This window comes from Mixophyes fleayi, chromosome 2 (genome assembly GCF_038048845.1).
Source record: "Mixophyes fleayi isolate aMixFle1 chromosome 2, aMixFle1.hap1, whole genome shotgun sequence".
NCBI classification, from domain to species: Eukaryota; Metazoa; Chordata; class Amphibia; order Anura; family Limnodynastidae; genus Mixophyes; species Mixophyes fleayi.
In genome coordinates, this window is record NC_134403.1 from 326410656 (window position 1) to 326432148 (window position 21493).

At 39.5% G+C, this 21493-nt stretch overlaps 1 protein-coding gene across 3 annotated transcripts in view; it reads right to left on the reverse strand.

Moving 5' to 3' along the window:
- Positions 1-2106: 2106 nt before the first annotated feature.
- The window catches only part of SLC13A5 (solute carrier family 13 member 5), a 96832-nt gene continuing 77445 nt past the window's right edge, over positions 2107-21493 (reverse strand). For 2 of the 3 annotated variants that reach the window (XM_075196788.1, XM_075196787.1), the window contains exons 7-13: positions 20523-20645; positions 18501-18716; positions 15849-15973; positions 14125-14240; positions 10223-10384; positions 9405-9542; positions 2107-8544 (exon numbers count right to left, since the gene is read on the reverse strand). In XM_075196788.1, the coding sequence (XP_075052889.1) occupies positions 8416-8544; positions 9405-9542; positions 10223-10384; positions 14125-14240; positions 15849-15973; positions 18501-18716; positions 20523-20645 (1009 nt within the window). In that variant the 3' untranslated portion in view covers positions 2107-8415. The remainder of the gene's footprint in view (positions 8545-9404; positions 9543-10222; positions 10385-14124; positions 14241-15848; positions 15974-18500; positions 18717-20522; positions 20646-21493) is intronic. The other variant, XM_075196789.1, reaches the window with a different exon arrangement.

Consider the following 21493-nt stretch of genomic DNA (forward strand, 5'->3'; position numbering starts at 1 on the left):
TCTGAATTTTTTTTTCCACACACACTAAGAATTTAGTAGGTCAGTGTATAACTCCGCCCAGCAGGTGGCGCTGCAGCTTGCTTTTATTTTTTCCACACACACACAGACAGACTAACACACGCCACTAGACATTTATATTATAGATAGTTGTAGCCAAATCCTCTGTCAGTGTGATAAAGAAAATGTATTTAAACTTTTATACCAGTAATATCTGGTTCCAACTAAGTTACTTATGACATTTTGGTCTGAATTTAGAAATCTTATTGTAAGCATAATTGCTACAGAAATCCAGCTTCAACATAGTACTCCTTTTCCCAACCTCCCAAAACATCTGAACAAATTTATTAGACACATATTAAGTGTGGCCACCTGTCTAATCGCTAGCTCTTGGATACGGCCGCGTCATGTGTCATGTTAGGCCCTAACAGCCGTGATTCTGAGCGGCCCGGGGGGCCGATGCCCCCCTGCCCTCCGACCAGCCCACCCCTGCCGTCAACCATAGCTGCCTTAAGGTAAAAAGTTTGGTATATTTATGAGACAGAGCTTATGGCTTTAGGAATTCATCTTTTTTCTGTTTATAAAACCTGGGCTATATGTCTCGGTTTAACAATATGCCACCTCCACTTCTCTAGTTTCGGACTGCCCAGTGTGCAGTTCACCCTGAGCCTATAATTCTGTAATGCTGCTTCCCTGTCCAAGAAGAACCATCCTGTGGTGACACAATCAACAGTGTCTGTTATTGGATGACTTTCCCAGTTTAATACCCGTAACTATCCGTCATTGAAATAGCTTGAGTCTTATTGGAGAACTATTAGGTAGCACACAGTGATTGGATAGTCTCTCCTTTATATTCTCTGACCTCCTGAAATATGTTTAAACCTAGATAAAGCTAAAGCGCGTTTCAACGGCTTAAGGAGTGTTTTAGCCTTTTTATTTTAAAATGTAGTATTAACTGCATGTAGGATTATATTGCTTAGGTCATTCCACTACCAGCTGACTATTTAGATAAGTACAATAACCTTAAGAAGATTGCAGTCAATTATAGCGCTAGAGACGAAAGCTAAGAGAAAGTTTCTTTTTAAAGGGAACAGATAGAACAATCACATCGTCAGATGCCGCAATGTGTCTCCAGAACAGTCCGCAGAGACACCCCGCAGCAGCTATTGTACTAAAATGTTCACTAATATTCCCTCGCGTCCCATAGACATGCGAGGAAAAATGATCAGAGATTTTAGTACTGTATTAGCCAGCAAGGTGCGTAGCCGGACATCAAGGCGATGCCCAGCAGTACTTTACATCTAATTGTATCTACCTCATATATTTTAGTTACATATATATATTGCCTTAGCAACTACTGCACTTAAAGAATCATTCTCTGTAGGCGATGTCTACAACAAAATAATACAATTCGATTTTAACAGGATAAATTAATTTATATAATATGGGTACAGGTTATAATAGGCAACATTAATGTTGCAGTGAGTATCCCTCTGTTGGGTCTATTTTCTAAGAAATGGTGGCTGGGCTGGTCTTCTATCACTGTTTATTGCAGCGATAGTAAACCACTTATCGCCATGACCCATCATTAAAGCTTCATCAAGGCAGCTGAGTGGTATTTAGGCTTTACTTACTTCTGGGCAGCACGGTGGCTAAGTGGTTAGCACTTCTGCCTTACAGCACTGGTGTCATGAGTTCAATTCCCGACCATGGCCTTATCTGTGTGGAGTTTGTATGTTCTCCCCATGTTTGCGTGGGTTTCCTCCGGGTGCTCCACTTTCCTCCCACACTCCAAAAACATACTGGTAGGTTAATTGGCTGCTATCAAAAAATTAGACCCTAGTCTCTCTCTGTCTGTGTGTGTATGTTAGGGAATTTAGACTGTAAGTTCCAATGGGTCAGGGACTGATGTGAATGAGTTCTCTGTACAGCGCTGCGGAATCCGTGGCGCTATATAAATAAATGGTGATTGATGAATGATGATGACAAGTAAGTTTTTGCAGATGTGCACATGCATGACCCAGCCACCTCACGCATGTACAGTGTAACTGAAAACCCAGACTTCAGCTTTCAGTTCCGCTTAGTAGACGGAAATTTTGGAAAAAAATATTAGCCTTTAAAAAAATACTTTATTCTAAGAATACAACATTTTTTCATTCATTTTCTTCTACTATTGCCATCACGAGATGCAAATATACCAATGTAAAAAGAAACAATAAATATTCAAATGCGACAGATTAAATCAAGACAGTCCAAGTATCCCTTTTTCTAGCAGTACCTTGTTGTGGAGTTAATGCCATAAATATATAAAAAAAATATACAATATCAAATATAATCCAGAAATATTTTTATTTCCTTTCAAAATCAAAATATGTACCACAACATTACTATAGCTATGTAAATATTTCAATAAAACAGAATTATCGTTATTTACATAGCAGCATCTATGCATATCAATTTCCAGTGACATTAAAACGCTTTGCTAGAATACGTGTGACAAATCACAGTCGTGGATGCACAGTGGAGATATTTATTAAAATGTGCGCAAAAGAATAAGATCATGTTGCCCATAGCAACCAAAATCAGTGATTTAAAAGACCATTACAATCTGATTGGTTCCTATTGGCACCAACACCTCTGCCTTTGCACCAGTTTACAGTAATGTCCCACAGTTTTGTGCAACGTTAACATTCTTAAGCTAAAAGACTTAGGGCTATATTTACTAAACTGCTGGTTTGAAAATGTGGAGATGTTGTCTATAGCAACCAATCAGATTCTTGCTGTCATTTTGTAGAATGTACTAAAGAAATGACAACAAGAATCTGATTGGTTGCTATAGGCAACATCTCCACTTTTTCAAACCCGCAGTTTAGTCAATCTAGCCCTTAAAGTGCTCCTGTAATCTACACACTGGGAGCAAGTTTCAGACTGTACCAATTTCTATGAGACTGCAACCTATTAATTTCTTAGAAGCCAGTTTCAACACTGAAGCACAAAATGGTTTCACTCATCTACATGCTTTTACAAGGGCTGGATTAAGTTGTTTGTGTCTCAAAGTCAAGTGACTTGTCAGGGCCCTCTGACAGTTTTTCATGGTGTGAATCACCGGTGTCGCAGCCAAATAGAAAGCCACAGGCTCCCTGCTTGTGGACATAGAAATCTGCAAACTCCCTTCTCGCAGCTTCCTATTGATCTATATGGTCACCTCCCCATTAAAATTGCTATTGTGTGTGGGGTAGCCAGGGCTGGATTAAGAGAATGGAGGCCCCCGGGCTAAGGGTACTGAGTGCCCCCACCCCCATGAACCCCACCTCCATGTGAGCTTACCTCCTTCCGTTCTTCTTTCACTTCCCGTAGTGCCCCTACAGCACACAGTAATCTCCTTACTGAGGAGATCTTGTGAGAGTGAGACTATGAGTCATATTCTCACTCTCACGAGATCTCCTCAGTAAGGATATTACTGTGCACCGTGGAAGTACTACAGTGACAACGGGCAGCTAACAGCATAACATTTGCTGTTAGCTGCCTGCCATTCTCCAGCTCACATTCGGAGTCCCCGTCCCCCATCCGATAAATGCCAGCGGGCCCCCCAGATGCCTGAGGCCCCTGGGCTTTAGCCCAGTAAGACCTCGGGTTAATCCGGCCCTGGGGGCAGCGGAGGCAAAAAGTTTGTGGAGACTAACAGCTCAGTTGCCTCTTCTCAAATCTGTCCTTTATTGATAGGCTGCAGTTTCATGAATATTGGCTCACCACGCAGCATGGCTGTCTCATTTTTAGGAGTGATATTATGTGGCCATGACCTCAAAGTCAGAAACATACCAACATGGACCTGAACCACACCATAAAAATCTCTACACTGTGCTGAATAGACCTTCTAAACATCCAAACATGTTAAGGAAAACTTTAACAATAACACCACTTTTAACATATTATATAAAACTACAAAATAATTACAATTGCAGTTTATTTATATCACCCAACAATCCCACGTTGAAAAATCTGGACCAATTTGACCAGTATCCAATATACCAAAACCACACCAATGTGGCCTCTGAAATCAGGACTCAACCATGAAAATGTATTAGTAAAAATCTTCCTTTGGTTTAGTAACTCCTTACTCATGGAAAGCTAAACCTCTTGTCATCTGATGGACGTAAATAGATAATACCAACACTCTAAATAAAATACACATTATAGCATAATAAATAATAATGAAATAAACTGCTAATGACACGAGTACAAATCTTAAATTCATTATATTTTCTTTTGAATATAGTTCTTTTTAAACAATTGTTTACATCTACCTGTTAATGCACTTTCTATATATTGTATGGCTAATGCTCGGCTACATTAGCATAATAATTTCTATGATCACCATATTGTATTGTCCACATCAGAATACACTCACAAAAGGGGTTTTCCACCTTAAATAACATTTCTAACAAATTGCTTCCCTTCTCTACAATTCTGCTTTGTTGGGGTTCTTCTACATTGGACCCCTATTGTCTGCTGTATTTAGTAGGGTCCCAGCTCACATAGCGCTGCTGTAACAGGAGAAATTCAAAGCAGTGGTGTTAATGAACTAGGAGGAATATGATCCTTCAATTGTTTACTGTTTTGCGCCCAAATGGAGCAATAGATGTACCCTATGGACTGTGCAAACAGTTTTTAAATGTGTGTCCTATTTTTCAAACAAAGTGAGATTGTGTGTAACTGGGGCGTTGTGTGTCTTACAGTGAAGTAAGTCATGTCCAGGACTAGTATGCAGAAGATGGAAACCCTGTTACATCAATGATTTGCTGTATTTAGCAGGGTACTGACAATCACATATAGCCAGAACCTCTTCCGATCACCTAAAACGCGGCTTGACTCTCTCCGAAACAAAGAAGATGAAACACAGCGCTGTAAATGAAAGCTGACTGCTGATGGAAGGAGTAGGGATTTTTACATAGAATCTACTATTAGAGTGACTTGAAGCAGATGTCCTAGCAAATTGGGGAGGTTCCCAAGGGATGGACCGAAGTAATAGTATAGGGAAGGGAGGTGATTTTCTAGATATGTATTTAAAGTGGTAAACCCCTGTAAATACAACACTCCAATAACACTGCAGGCACTTATATGTCAGTGTGAGGTAACAGTTTGTATAAGTAATTGTGGGGACAGTATAAAAAGGAATGTTTGCTGTATGTTTCAGCCAGTTGCTCTTACACGTAGGATAAAATAAAGATTCATCATAATGATGCTCTTAAAGGGGTTGGCCACCTTCAGATGACTTCAATTCACTGTGGATGACCCTTTAGAAGTCTAAATCCATCCATTAATGGGTAGATTTAATTGGCCACGAGGTTTGGTAGGAACTTCGTGCAGTGTGTTTCTGTGCACATTTATCACAACTACAGTACAGAAAACATTGCTCATTTCTGCCATGCAAGCAAAAATATCTTTGATTATTACCATAAACATCCTGCAGAGATGCAAAGTCCCATAGGAAATCTAATTTTCCAATGCTCCACACAAGTAGGTGCACCACTGTGCCTATTCCGTACAAGGAACACCCGCACCCACCCAACTCCTTTGTGAAATTTGGCTCATCTGCAAAACTCCACCATCTTACCCTACAAAGTTATGTGTTTTGGTATAAAACTGGGCACGCTTCTGCTAACTGAGGCAAAGCAGGTTCTGCATTTTGGCCGTTTTGAAACCGTATGTAGGTCTATTGATAGGAAGATCTTGCAAGTTTTTGACACTTTTCCTATGACAGGTAGCAGATTTAGCGCAAAGCACATATCATGGAACATTTGTACAATCTGTTACATAGTATATATAATTAATGCCTTATTTGTACACCTTTTTCCACTTGTTTAATGTACAAATATTTCTTGTAAACACCCACATGCTGTTTTCAAATTACTGGCATCTGTTTAATTTGTACATGGCTAACTCCTTGAGTGACATAATTAAAATAAGTAGCTCGTAAATAGAATAGACTGTTTTAAATAAAATGTACCTTTTTTTTTGCTGAGGAGTCCTACATTTACATGTGATACATTCTAAGTGCACATAGCTTCCATAGCATGTTTGTTTATATAAAGCTGACATAGGGCGGAATTAAATTCGGGGCGAGGTGCCGTAATGTGTCAACTGAACAGTCTGCCGAGACACATCGCGGTGGAGTTTTTTCTAAAATCCCCGCTCACTTTTCCCCACGTCCCATTCGAGGAGAAAATGAGCTGAGACTCTGTACCGTATTGACAGCCAATGTGCTCAGTCGGACATCGCGTTGATGTCCGCTGCCCCATCACCAGCAACCTGAATTCCCTCCATGGAATACTCTGGGGATATGTACAACGGTCTACAAATACTTAAAAGATTAAAAATATTTTGAGGACTGATTGGGATATCCAGCAATAGGCCTATTTCAGATTGAGTTATTTTGGTGTTTTACACTATATCATGAAAAAAAAATGTATAACATTTCAAATATACTGTATATTGGATCCTAGAAAACTTGAATGTAAATATTTGTTACATAAGTTATTATACACTTAGCTTAATAAATCATTTACAGGAGATGCATTCTGGCACCTTTAAACATCTACAGAATTTGCTGATCATACATAATCATACATCGTATATAATCTTTACTTTAGCACAGTTCAAACAAATACAATCAAACATACAATTAGAGAATATAATGGGGAATTTTATAAGAGCATTTCACAAGAATGGGGCATGACAGGATGAGCATGAAATGTAAATTTCTACTAAGAGGGACAAGGGACAAGATTAGAGGAAAAGGTACTTGTTGAACACTGAGTCAGAGTGTCATCAGAGTACAAGCGGCTATTCAGATAACTGTGTTTGCAAAGTATTTCTATGTGACTTGTTTTATAAATGCCCCCATCATGCACATCACAATCATTTCTAAGAAATATACAGTTGGTTGTCATTAAGAGTTCTGCTTTTTACATACTATATGAACATAACAAAGTTCACCAATGCTTAGATGATTTGTCCAACTAGCCAGATTAAATATGTGCCCATTTTTGTTGAATTAGTAGTTTGCTCTGAAATTGTGAGAGACTGTTAATAAGGATGTGCCCTAAAAATCTGCCAAGTTATGTAATCTCCACATGGCTCTTTAAAAGGGTCACGAACATCTTTGTCACTCATTTTATTTTCATTAAAATGAGAACTGTATAGCAGAACGGAGGCATAAACAAGTGCTGCTGAGGGTGAAGATGTGAAGGGGGAAGGCCCGCCATGCCTACACCTGTCACCATCCTTGTCTTTACTATGGGAATACATCAAGATTCAAACCTTACAAAATATTTTAAATTGAATTTCAGCATATACCTCTCCCTGTCACAATTTTGTACCCCCCCAAAAAATTTGCATGTCCCAAAAGTCTTGAGCCCTGATGACTAGTGTACTCTGTCATTACTTTAAGCCAGGGATGTAACAGTATTGCCAGATCCCCTAGCAAATTTTGGGGAGAGCCTTGGCGCTACCTTCCAAGGCCCACTGCTATCAGAAGAGAAGAGTGGAGCTCTCTTCCAAGCAAGCACAGGTCTGGCACATGTGTAGTGAAGTCCTGCTTCACTGTGCATGAGAGCATTACTGGCCCACCTCATCTATGGGTCCCATAGTGGGCGTGCCCTCTGCAGGGGGGTATGTGCAGCCTACACACAGTGGAGGCTCCAGTCTGTTGACCTAAGCAAATATTTATGAACATTTAGATCACCAATAACTAGTTCTATCACTGAGCCATGAGGCACTTTGTACCATATGCCTTGTCTCTTTATCTGTCCATATGTATCCAGTAGACATTATCCAGCTACAATATCTTCCACTCCTCCCAAAGTAAGCCCTGCCCCTACTTGGACAACTTAATTTACTAACAAATTCTTAAACAATGACACATGGCTTACATTATACAGGGAAGACATTTCGTTTAACTAAAAAACGTGCCTGCTAAATTTTAGTTCTTTAAGCAGTAAACTTTTCGAAAAACCAGACAAGAGAAACTAGAACATCCCATAAGGAACGACTTGTGCGTAAGTAAAACTATATACATTAAACACATATTTATTTATTTAGACTATGTAGTATTTAAATAATCACCAATGCTAAAATGTCTATTCACGTTATTTCCCAAAAGTTTATAATTATGCTATTGCTGCATGTTTTTCTTCTTTTTTTTATTACATAATATATCTAAGATTTTAAGTCTCTGTGTTCTTGAATTTGCAAAGAATGGAAAATGATTTTGTTCAGCTTTCTATTGAATCCACGAATCCCTTTGTTGGTATCTTATAACCCAGGCTCCACACTAGCCTTCAACAAGAGACACAATCATTAGTGTAGTTATGTCCTGGCGATAAGGGCTACGCTGACTTGGCTTGGATTGCCTTTCCATCAGTTTCCGTCTGTAGTGTTGGCCCACAGTGGGAAAGTGTCTAAGTTGAACATGGGACGACCCCAACTGTTGATGGCTATTGTGGTACATAAGATGCCAATAATATTCATCATGATGCCAGATTTTACCTAAAACAAACAAACAAATATATAAATAAATAAATAAATAAATAAGGAATGAGGTTCCGTGAATATGTATTTCAGGGCATATCATTCAGCTGTGTTGGGTGAGCTAAAATTGTTTAGTGGACCAATAGACAAATAGAAGCGCAGTGATGGCTTAAATGAAGCAAGGACAAATGGCTTTGTGACCTAGAGCGGCCAATCAGATCATTTGTTTAATCTATAGATGGCTAGTTTATGATAAGAGCTTCTATATATCCCTACTGTGTATTGTGCTCCGTCTATGACATTACAATTAAGAAGAAGAGGACCAAAAAGGAAAAATTACACTGGTCTAGCAAGGCGATGTTGGTGCATTAGTGAGATGTTGTAATCCAGATATGTCCAATTGCCCTGTTCAATAGATCAGAATGTGACAACATACCACCACACAGGGGCGGATCTAGAAAAATGCTGTACCCGGGGCGAGATAGGGGGGGGGGGGGGGCGATTTAGGCCCCGCCCCTTTCTAACATCTTAGGCTGCTGACGGCTGCACACTATGTGCAGGTCCGTCCAGCCGTGACAAGCAGGGACAGTGTGCTGCCCGGCTGCTCTGATTGTGTTTTAAACACAGTCAGAGCAGCCGGGCAGCACACTGTCCCTGCCTGTCACGGCTGGACGGACCTGCACATACTGGGCAGCCGTCGGCAGCAAGTGTCTGCTAGGGGGGGCGATCGCCCCCCCCCCTGGATCCGCCACTGCCACCACAACTCTACCGAACTGACTGCACTTTACATATGTATTTACACATGTAATAAATATTAAAAATAGTTGATGGGTTTAAATTAAATGTGCTTACAAATTTTAAATTGTAATGGAAATTACCATATCTGACACACGGAGATGGCCATATGAGAAGACGATGGCATTTGGCGGAGTAGCCACAGGTAACATGAAAGCAAACGAAGTGCTGAGAGTACAAGGGATCATAATGTATAGTGGATTTACCTTAATCGATTTTGCCTGGAAACAGAGAAAAATGTAAAACATTTACAAATCTTAAATGATTTACTTTAAATAAACATTTGTCAAAAATATACTCAAACATTAATGAGCAATTCCAATTTTGGATAAAATCATATCCCAAAACATGTGTTTTAATAAGATAAATAATGTGACTGAAATATATGATATATGCTATATTTATTAAAATCGGTTAGTCATACTATCTTTCTATGCTTTAGAGAAAGTGGACATATAAAATTAACTTCTTCTCAAACTTCCATCACTCTGACAGTGGATAGTGTAAATCTTGTGTGGCTAGCTATCAGTCTTCTATGTATTAGAAATGCTGTTTACAATTTGTAGATTGGTGGATTGAAAGACGGGTACACTGACATGCTATCCTTTATCATTCCAGCCTTTTGTCGTCACAACTGTTTAGGCATTGCCCAGAAATGTAGACGTGGCATTAGTTGTTTGTGATGGTGGGAGGAGGAGGAAGTAGAAGTTTCCTTTATGTTTCAACAAAGCTGCAGTGGAAAGTCATGGTAATGGAAAGTAATTTATGTTCATAATTACGTTTAGTTGTCCTTCAGTATTTACTCATTTTTTTTATTACAATTAAGCTAAGATTAATATATAGCTAGATATATGTTCTGTTGGAAAAGGGGAATGTCATTTATATGTTTTGATAGTCTTACCATGGAAGCAAGAATGGGCAGGAAGAGAGTTGCTGTGGCAACATTGCTGGCACATTCGGTAAAGACTGCGATCATCAATGACAAGATAACCGCGATTACCCATGGTGGAATATTGTGCAAAAATGTCATCTGTTCACCAAGCCAAGAAGACAATCCAGAAACCTGTGGAAAAGTGGAGCAGATGTGGGTTAGTAAAGAGATGAACAACCTATGGGTTAGGACCCAAGTGGGAATACAGAATCTGTCTACAGGGTCCTTTGATTGAGATAAATGCAAAACAGTTATTTGGGAACTGCCTCTTTTGGGCTCCCTGAACAATGCGCACTGATACCTGGGTTCCCAGTAATAAAAAAAAATGAGAACTACTTAACAAGTAAACCCAGGGATAGATGAAGAGTTATAGAGCAAAATTCCACCAATATACAGAGACCTACACCTCTCAAGTTGCGTCTGCCTCTACATCAGCAGCATATGCGCCTGGTTTATAACCAAGACATCATCATCAGAGTGTGTTGAATCTTTTAATACAGGCACAACAGGACAAGGTGGTACAACCTAATTCCGCTTTTCAGAAAATGACACCAAGTGTACCTGATAACGTTTGAACGGACCACTCAGTGTGCAAAATGGCTGAAGGAGATGTGGGCTGAGATTTTAGCACCATGTTTGGCCCGACAAGCATACACGGATTTAAGTGAAATAGAGGCCCTGGACTATCAGCACTTGAATCAAGAAATTCTGACTTGGATTGGAGTTACAAGTGTTAATAGAGCAAAAGTCCCATAACTGGCTGTCCAGCGCAGTCCCTGCTTTCCTCCCCTGTCATGGGGACAGACACCTTCTTCCGATAAAGTCTCTCCCATTACGACTTACAAATCTCCTTCCCTGTATAAGTGTGTGCATCCTTTTGCTAGGCAACAGGACAAATGCATTATTCATCCTTTATTCTTGTATTAACAGTCAGTTTGATGTCATCAGCTGCTGCTATCTTGATTGGTCTATCTATTTAAGTCAGGCTCTGGCACTGCTCCAGCTCCGGAGTATTAGATCACTTATCCTGTGATCTGTGCATCAGTCCCATTGCTCTCGTTGGTGTTGATCCAGTTTAGGAAATCCTGGTTCTGACTTTGGCTCGCTCTTGATTATGTTTCTGCCTGATGATTTGGTTCTGTTTGAATTTCCTGCCTGATCTTAACTACTCTTCTGCTTGATGGATTGGTAACATTTGAATCTTCTGGTTCTGACCTCGGTTACCCAGACTACTCTTCTGAATTATCCTCGGTACTTCGCTGTCTGTTCTGGTTCTGACCCAGATTGAGCACTACTCTCTACTTGTGACTCCAGCTACCTCATTAGTGACTGGCATTGAGGACCGCGACCTGCACGCTTCACGCAGCTAAGAACAAACCTCCTTTTGGGGTTCCCTGCTGAGCACCGTGGACATGTTAGACTCTGCGTCTCTTTGTCCAGTTGTGTCAACTGCTATCAGGTACACGTCCAGTCTACTTAGTGAATTTGTGAGACTGACAGTTTAAGAGGGATAAACCAGTTTGGTCGAAATTGTCTGGTGTAACTAAACGTCGTAGGAAATGGCTCCAACCTTAAACAAATTCAAGAAAGCAAACTATCAAGCTTCCACCCATATATATTTAATGAAGGCACCATTGTTGTGGACACATTCAGGGCTATGGAGAAGATGACTAAGCCAATACCACATCCAAAATGGTGGTGTAGGTGGCTCAAATGCCCCTGTGGCTGAGAGTGCCTAGATGGGAAGGGCTGCAACATGGAAAATAAGTTATTTGATTTGATTTGAATTAGGAAATGTTGGTAACTTTTGGGCCCAATGTCCAGCATTACAGGAACCAATGGGCAGGGGCCTGTCCTGCTGCAAGAAAGCTTCAATTGTTCTGAGTGACCGTAATGGAGGACCATTAGTAGTAAGTAGTACTGGCTTCAGTCAATTTGGAAAGTGAAATTATATATATTATTTTTACCTTGTAGAAATAGAAAAGGTTAATTAATGTAGTTTATCTATAACTGCCACAAACGTTTCTTTTGTAATATATTTTGTATTTTGTTTTCCTTAATGACTAAACAAAATAAAAGTAATTCTTGAAAAATCCCATAGACCAAAAAGTTGTGTCCAGTTAACATGGAGTTTACCCCCTCCTTTTTTATTTGTGTTTACGATAGTAAATATAAAAGTAATCTCAGTTTTTATACTTTTGCTTTGGGGAATTATATTTCTGTGGGAAATAGGCTCAATTATGACCATACTGAAACTCAGTGCAAATACTGTCTTGTGATGACATACTGTGACTGGGTCACTTATAAGCACCTTATGGTATAAACTTACTTAAAGGAAATAGTGCAGGGTGCTTATTTATAGAATTGCAAATGCACTTATTTTTGATATTGTGTATATTTTGGTAAAGGAAATCTTTATTCCTGAGACCAGGAAAGAAACTAGTTTTTTTGCTAGAGGAAATTCATGATTTCTGAGGTATATATCTGATACAATATGCCTTTGTGAAGGAAGTCTTTTGTCTATCCTGATGTGGGGAAATGACTTGTTTGGGGGGTTTGTACCTCTCTTTGGGAATGTATATTCTGCGACTGCTAAAGAAAGGACCCATGTTAATCTCATGTTAATTAGACCTTTTGATGTGTGAGGGTCCTGCACCTAAAGGCACAGGAAAGTTTAATTAGACGTGCTACTAGATTTCCGGTGTCTAAAAACAAGATGCAGGATATCACAGCAAGTTTTAGAATATCACAGATAAATGTAAATATTGTTCGTTTTGCATTGCATGTAAATCCATGTTTGGGTAAACAAATTGCATCCTGATTCTAAAAATAGCTCAGAACTCAAGGGGGCTAGATAAACCTGTTTAGCTGTGTTCAAATCTGTATAAAAAGCACTGTCTTGTATTGAAAATTGTTCTTCTTGTTTCATCTGACCTGATCAATGATACCTTCAATCAGTGTGACTGCAAATAAACATAACTTGCTTCAAAGACCTGCTTGAAAACATCTTCCATGCTGAAAATCCTGTGACCTACAGATTAGACTCAAAATCTAATCCTTTTCTGGCTGTCTGAGGTTTGGACCCAGCTTCCCAGCACCACTGCTCTGCCCGCTACTCAGCAGCTCTGGCCAGTATGATAGGCCAGGGGTGATCCATCTACAGCAACCCTGATCTACAGGAAGAGGTCAGCAGTACCAGCCAGTATCAGGGTACATTAAACACGCTCTGTCAGAGACAACATTCTTAGGTACATTACTGATCATGAAATATAGGAGGATTGAACACCCTGATCAAAAGCAAAAATGATCCTACATGCTGTCTTAGATTTCCTGAGACAATATTTCCATAGTGAGTTAATACTGTTTTCTTCCGCTGGCATAAATTTTTACAAGAGAACAGCATGTTCAGCCAAACAAAATTTTTCTTTGAAAGCAGCAATTTTCTCTTTGTGATGTTAGAGATTTCCCCTTCTGTGTTGATTTTGTTTTCATTATTTGGTTTATATTTAGCTCCTTGTGTGCATGTATACCTCATGAAAGGATAAGTTCGGCAGCCAAGGGTGCTGACCATATTACAATCACACTAAGACTACTGTGGACTCTGGCTGGAATCCCAGTGTCAGCTCTTTGTGATCTTGGACACATTACATAGCCTTTCTGTGTCCTCGACACTTAAACTTTATTATAAACCCAAATGGGTAAGAAAACTGAGTTTGTAAAATTCTGTGAACATTACTGTGTAAAATTGTCTGCTTTATTTTAAAAACATTAAAAATAATAGTAACTCTAAAACTAAGCCTATATATACACGATACAGTATATACATACTGATTTAATGCTCGCTATAATATTAAAGAAAAAAATAAACTTACATCACTCCCTTTTGCCAGAGCAAAGCCTCCTCCAAGAAGAAGTACAATACTCCAGGGCATCTGCTTATGGACCACCTTCCATGTCAGTAATGGTGCAGACATAAATGACTCTTGTTCTATAAATACAAGGACATTGTTCATGAACCTGGGTTCTATTTGATTTTACATCTGGTTAAAAATGATATGTAACTTTGTGACTGATAAATACAGAGATTGGCACACCGAAGTACAATAACCAGACAACTGACCATAAAAGATGGTACAGTTATTAATTATAAAGATGTACATAGCCATTGATCAGCCTGGCTATACAAGGCAATGGTCTACAGATTCTATTGATAACACACGGCAAGCATGAAAATTTGATTTACATGGTCATTGAAGTTATCAGAGGATCCACTGGCAGGATCCAGTTACACTTTTTTAAAAATGCTGTTCTTTGTTTTCTTATATTATTTTTTTCATTTTTACACTCTATTATTAGGTTTCGCTTTCATACTCCAGATAAACACTATTTCAAAGCATTAGTTGCCCAGATGAAACCAATTAAAGGGATATTTAAGAAATCCAAGAGAGCTAGATGATCCTTATGAGTTCTTGTTTAGAAACAACTGTGGACCCAGTTGCCCCATGTTAATCTAGACCATGTCAATTTTGATGACCGCTAAAAATGTAATATATAATAATTTTAATACAACTCTATACAGACATAGGACTCTACACCTATCCAACATGGCAGGACCACTGGGTATTATCATAATATAATTATATTACAACCTATATAGACATAATATACTACATCTACCCAACATGACTTGATCCATAGACATTATTATTATCCTGGGTTTATACAGCACCACCATATGACACATTGCTTTATGGAGAATATTTTAATCAATCGTCCCATTGGAGCTTACAGTATAACTTCTCTACAATATACACACAGGTCCATTTTGTCAGCAAATCAGTAGGTTGCAGCTGTTTGACCCTCAAAGCCAATCGGCCATTAATATGCTTGTGAATACGGAGTTATCGGTCAGTGTCCTAAAGTTTGGAGACTGTATGTTCTTTAGGAGTAGTTCGCAATAAAGTGCATGGAACATTTTGTTCCGGAACTACCTCCAAATACAGATATCCTGGAATTGGATGATTTTCTGGTCTCCTATGGACACCATTGGATTATTTAGTCCATCTATGTCTACATTTCCAGGAGCAAACGCAGGATTTGTAGAGGGGGAATTTCCACACCACGCCACCATTGGGCGTGACCAGCATGCATAGGGGCGTGGCTATAACTTTAGACAGTACTTGGCTGCTCTCCAGTTCTTCCTTTCCCCATAATATACATGGGCAATGCTACGTGCACTGGTTTCCAGGCACCCCCCCCCCCCTTCGGTTTGTCTATGATTTCCTTGTTACAGGTTCCGCTCATTGTACAGTCCAGACAACAAGTTATGAATAACTCATGTGCTGTCTTCTAGTGGTCAGCTCATTCTTGCTTTTTGTATATTTTAGGGATCCAGTTACCCACACCCCCCCCCTCCCAGAAGCAGAAGTATAAATAGTATTGAGCAGTAGTAAAAAAACATGTCAATATTAAAAACCAGGGAAATCTTCATAACCTGTCACTGTACCTGAAAACCACGAGCAATTGAAATGCAATATATCTTTATTTACTTCAGTAAATATAAACGACAAGAGTGAAGATGATATTACAGTACTACCTTCTGTCACATCTTCAAGATCAAAGCTGTTGTTGTGCTTGTGACAGGTAAACTTAGGCTTCTTAGCTGGTAGAATAAAAAGGAGGACAGCTATAAATATGGCAACGGTGGCATCTGTTACATACCTGCAGAAAGAGACTTTAAATTAGCATTTATTTGTTCTAAAATAGTTTATATATTGTATACACTAATGTTGTCACTGTCTTACTACACAGAGTGAACTCATCCACTAAGAGACAAAAATAAACCATATAATGGGTAAAATGACTTTTTCTACAAATGGTTTTATTAATATTTACTGCTGGGGATTAACAAAATGTCAAAGTCAAACTGTTAATTCACATTTTCATACAAACTTAGTATATATGTGTAACACCCCCTCTGGTGTTACTATTGATGCCTCCCAGTGGCTGAGTGTGTGGCTCGGTACTGGGACCCAGAGAGACACACAAGGAGGGTTGTGTAACAACAAGGCTGGTATGGGAGGATCAAGACCAGTAGGGAGAGGGTGTGGGATAGTTGGGAGTTGGTGAAAGACATCTTGCAAGCCAGGATGTAGGACGGTGGTCTCAGGTCCTTGGCTAGTGAAGGGGTGTGCAGCTCGTGCCTCGAGAACACAATTATTTTTTTCAGCCCTTAGGGACATGTCCATAGGAGAATCCCCTCCACCAGGGGGTACCCCATTGAAACCAACAGAGGGGATGTGTGACAGCTGCCATGAAGCACAGCATGTTGGATGAGGGGTAGGACCCCCATGCTGGAAAGAGAAGAGACAGGAGAGTGAGAGGCTGGTTAGATGTGGGGAAGTAAGATCAGTGTGAGAGAAAGAGACACGAAACTAGAGACAAAGAAAGTGACCAGGGTGTAAAAAAGAAAACAGCAGTTTGTGATTAAGGGAAGTGACAGGTGGAGCTGTGAGGAGAGTAATGGTTTCAGAGGCCATTGAGAACATCCATGTATCCATTATGCACTGTGCATGAGACAGGAGATGTATATAGGAACTGTACATATTTATAAGTGCAACCATTTAAGAATGTGCTGGAGTGAAGAAGGCGTGTAAATAAAGAGGTTATATTTTGCCTTATAGAGATGGTTTGGCGCCCAAATTATTGAATCATCTGATTGCACTGCACCACCAGGGTACATGACCTGTGCTCCAACATCTTCCAAGAGACTCTGTAATAAAAAAACTGCATGTGCAGGGACCCCCTGGTAATCTACACCCATGCCTGTGATCCAGCCAGGGCTGGAGAGGGAGGTGCACTGCCTAACCTGTGCACCCCAACACTACACACAGTGACAGGGGGTTACATGTGTTTCAGTCTACTAGGGTTTTATAAACCTCAGAACCTTATTATTATTATTATTATTATTAATTATTATTATTAGTATGTAGTTAGAGATCAACATATAGCTTTTGTTTCTTCAGGTACTGAATCATACAGTATCATAATCTCTGAAACCTCAAATTGCTTCTTCAGGGGCTAAATTTATCAAGCTACAGGTTTGAAAAAGTGGAGATTCTAGCTGTCATTTTGTAGAATGTACTAAATGATAACTAGAATCTGATTGGTTTCTATAGGCAACATCTTCACTTTTTCAAACCCACAGCTTGATAAATTTACCCCCTAGAGTTAATCCTCATATCTAAGTGTTCCCATTACTGGCTGTTCTGTATTCCAGCATGAAACGCTTTCAGTGATTCAAGTGACACAAGTGGGAGTAGCCTGTTTTGTGACTATGCAAAAATGTCAGATGATTAGAAGAAAGTAAAAGACTTGGAGATTACCTCTTATTAGGAGTAGGAGTCTAGCAGTGGCAAGGAGTAAGTTTTCTCCTAGGGTTCTATTTATTAAAGGGAGATAAGGCCTAAATCCTCTGAAAAAAGGATTTTTTCTAAGTATTTAGGACTTTTCCATATTTGCCAAAGCCCAGCTGGTAAAGTCTATCACCTTTTATCGCAGGTGGATAGCCATCCCAAGGGGCTTCCTGCGCTGCTTCACCATGCAAGTATATTTAAAAAGAAAGTATTTATAAAAAGGACATTGTTCTCTGACTGGTAACACCATCTCAGGTTGCCGTTAGCTGGATGTGCTCACAGGATAAAATGCTGTCTTATTAAAGTATTGGGTTGGAGGGGGGTTAAATTTAATTTCTACTTTTTTATTATATTTTTTTATTTTTTAACTTTAATATATTGTTGTAGAATCTGAAACTGGAAGCCCAAGTCCGTGATTTCAGTCCTCGTTCGAGAAAGCAGTGATTACTGACTGAAGTACTGGCACAGGAAAGGACTGGAACGTTACTACAGAGAGGACCTCAGAGGGCTTACAGGCTATGAAGGCCTTTGGGTATTTCTTGCCAGGGACGGGCTGGGGGCATTGGTCCCCCGGGCCACTCAGTCTGTCCCCTGTGAGGGCCGCCCCCCCTTCCCCCGTGGATTCATGTTTTTCTTTCTTATTAACTACGGCCGCATCACAAAGCAAGCGATGCGGCTGCGACAGCGCACAGGCGGCCGCATCACATGTCATGTGATGCGGCCGCCTGTGCGCCCCCCGGGCTGAACTGTGCCAGCCCGCGCCTGTTTCTTGCCTTTGAAAAAAAACACCCAAATCAAGCAAATAACCGAATAACAAATGCAGAAGCACTTACTCCACGTTGTCCTTATTGAAGAGCACGGTGGCCCAGCCTTTTACAAATCCTGGATCTCTTGTAAACCAAAGGATGACCAGCAGAGAAAAGAGCACGAGCACATTGGACTCTGCAAAGCTAATGGGTCCCAGCTTACGGTACTCTTCTCGGATCACGTTATAAGCGCCTCGATCCTTCTCTGATTTTGTAACACCACAGCCCCATGTCTTCTTAAAGCTTAATGAGGAAAAGGTGAGGTGGTTACTCTTTAGTGAAGAGATAAAGGTTGTTTCACTTTAACTCCTTCGATCTACTTGCACAGGACTGAATTTATTACTGATTAGTCCAGCAGAACTCCCTAGGAATAGATAAGATACAGAAAAGGGAACTGAATAATAGAAAGGAGAGTAGGTAACAGAGAAAAGTCAGCACAGTTCTAGAAATCATTCTAATTATAGAACAGATAGGAAGGTAAATAAACATACAGGGCCTGATTCATTAAGGAAAGTAAAGCAAAAAAATTGAGTAAATTTGCACCTTGGCAAAACCATGTTGCATGGGAGGGGATTTAAAATGTGGTGGCAGATTTATAATTGGGATGGAGCATGTCTAAGATCAACTTTAAATTTCAGTGTGCAAATAAGTTATCAAGTATTTGTGTGCTAGATGAAAAAAACAGTATATATCAGTGTTGGCTAACCTGTGACACTCCAGCATACCCTTCCAGCATTAAGCTGCTATATATTGGCAAAGCATTCTGGGACTTGCAGTTTCACAACACCTGGAGTGTCACAGGTTAGCCAACACTGGTATATATCTTATGTGCAAAATTATAAACTAATTTGCACCCCTTGCATTGTAACATGGTTTTGTCCAGGAGAAAACTTATTTTTTTGCCTTACTTTCCTTAATGACTCAGGCCCATTTAGTATACTAAGAGGTAGCATAGAAACAGGGCAGAGGAAAACTAGACAGTAGGGGCCCTATTTCATTAAGGCACACATTCTTCACTATATGCACGTATTTAGACTTTGCCTACTCCTGAATTCATCAATGCACAGATCTCAAGATATGTGTGCTTTTGAAATCAGAGTCAGATCTGCTGTGCTCTACTACACAAGACGCTGCAGGATACATCCAATATGTATGTGGATTATAAATTTGCAAAAGAGCGCTCAGGCAAATAAAATATATACTAAATTAAGTCACCTGTTATTAACAGGCATTAGTGATAAAAGTGTTAATATATATATATATATTTATTTATTTGTTTTCCATGAAATACATTTGTTAGAATGTTGTTAATGTCTACTGAACATAAAATACATTTTTACAGTTGCTCGTGCTTGCAAACACATGTTATAGCATGCATGTAAGACTATCAACATTACTGATCAGGACTTAGACTAGCCCTTTAGCTGGAGCAAGAGATATGTCAGAAATACAAGTTCAGACCTGAATTTGGACGTGGCTTTGGGTGCTTGAGTTTGGCACGCCCCTGGTGTAAATTCACTATGGCAAAGCGCCCCTTCCTCGCACAGTTTACTCCCCAAAATTGTAGTATGAAGTAAGTGTCCTTTGCGTTCAAAGACACAGTAGACAGGGCTGTGTTCACGACCCTATTGCCCAGTTCTGGGCATGCGTAGATAGATTTTTGTACGATACACTCAAGTTCTGCAGATATGTGTCTTGATGAATCAGGCCCTAGAAGCTGTGTGCATTACCTCATCGTATGTATTGTAATTGAAATGACTTTACAGAAATTAGGATAAGCAATGGGAATCATGTATGAATTATACGTTGGTTTTACAATATGCTGCACCATTCAACCATCTCCTGCATCTACAGCATGGCATGATCATTTCCCTTTTGGTCTAATTAATAAACTACTCAGTGTGAAAGTTACGTATATATTACTCATGTATCTTTAACTACTTTGCACAGCAACATTTATTTAAAATTACTGATTTTTTTTTTTCAAATGTGTTCCCTATTGATTGACCTTGACACACAGACATTATAGCCACAGAAGACACAACTTACTTTAATCCCATGAAGGAGATCTGGAGCCACAGCCAGGCCATGCTGAGCATCACAATCATGTTGGGGAAGGCAAATCCAAACCAAGAAGCAAAATTCAGAATATCTCCATTGTTTGGGAAAATCCTTTAATGAAGCAAAAGGAACATATTTCGGCATTTAAAAATACATAAAAGGTGTAATTTTGTGTGAAGAAAATAAATCAGTTTGAGAATCTTTAAATAGAAAAAAAGTAATTTACATATAGAGGTTTAACATTATTTCCCAAATTTAATGCACCTGTGTTATTATTATTACTATTATTTTTTATTTATAAGGCGTCACAAAGGGCCTTCAGTGCTGTACGAAGAGCATACAGCAAGAAATGACAATAAATTACATTACAACACATTACACAATAATAGACAACAACGAATAGCAGGACAAACAGTAACGATGTACAAGGAGAAGAGCAACTTGCCACAACTAGACGAAATAAATAAATGAGTCATGTAGAAAAGAGGGTGAGCTCCAAAGCTCTATGCCACCCCAACAGAAACATCCCTCCAAAACATCACCCGTCTGGTGCCAGGGGCACAAGAGGCATCTATAGAACTGGGCACACCACAGTAAGACATGCTGCTTTCCAGGTGCGTCCAGCACTTGAGTGTATACTGAGGATGCGTATAAAGCATCACTAAACCTAAATAAAAAAAGTTGCCATCTGTGATAGCTAATAGTAATATTCATAAATATATGTAAATATATGTAAATGTTTCAGGGTATTGTCAAAATATTTCAATACTCAGGGGCTTCCTGTCTGTAACATGACTGAGGAAGCCAAATTTTATAGAAAATGGTTGATAACAAAAAACAATAACTTTACACTAAAATGTTCAGCAAATATAGACAGAATGTAACAGGCAAGGTATGGCAACTTTAACATATATATTTGTAAATGTTAAGCTAGGTACACACCACACGGTTTTCGGCTC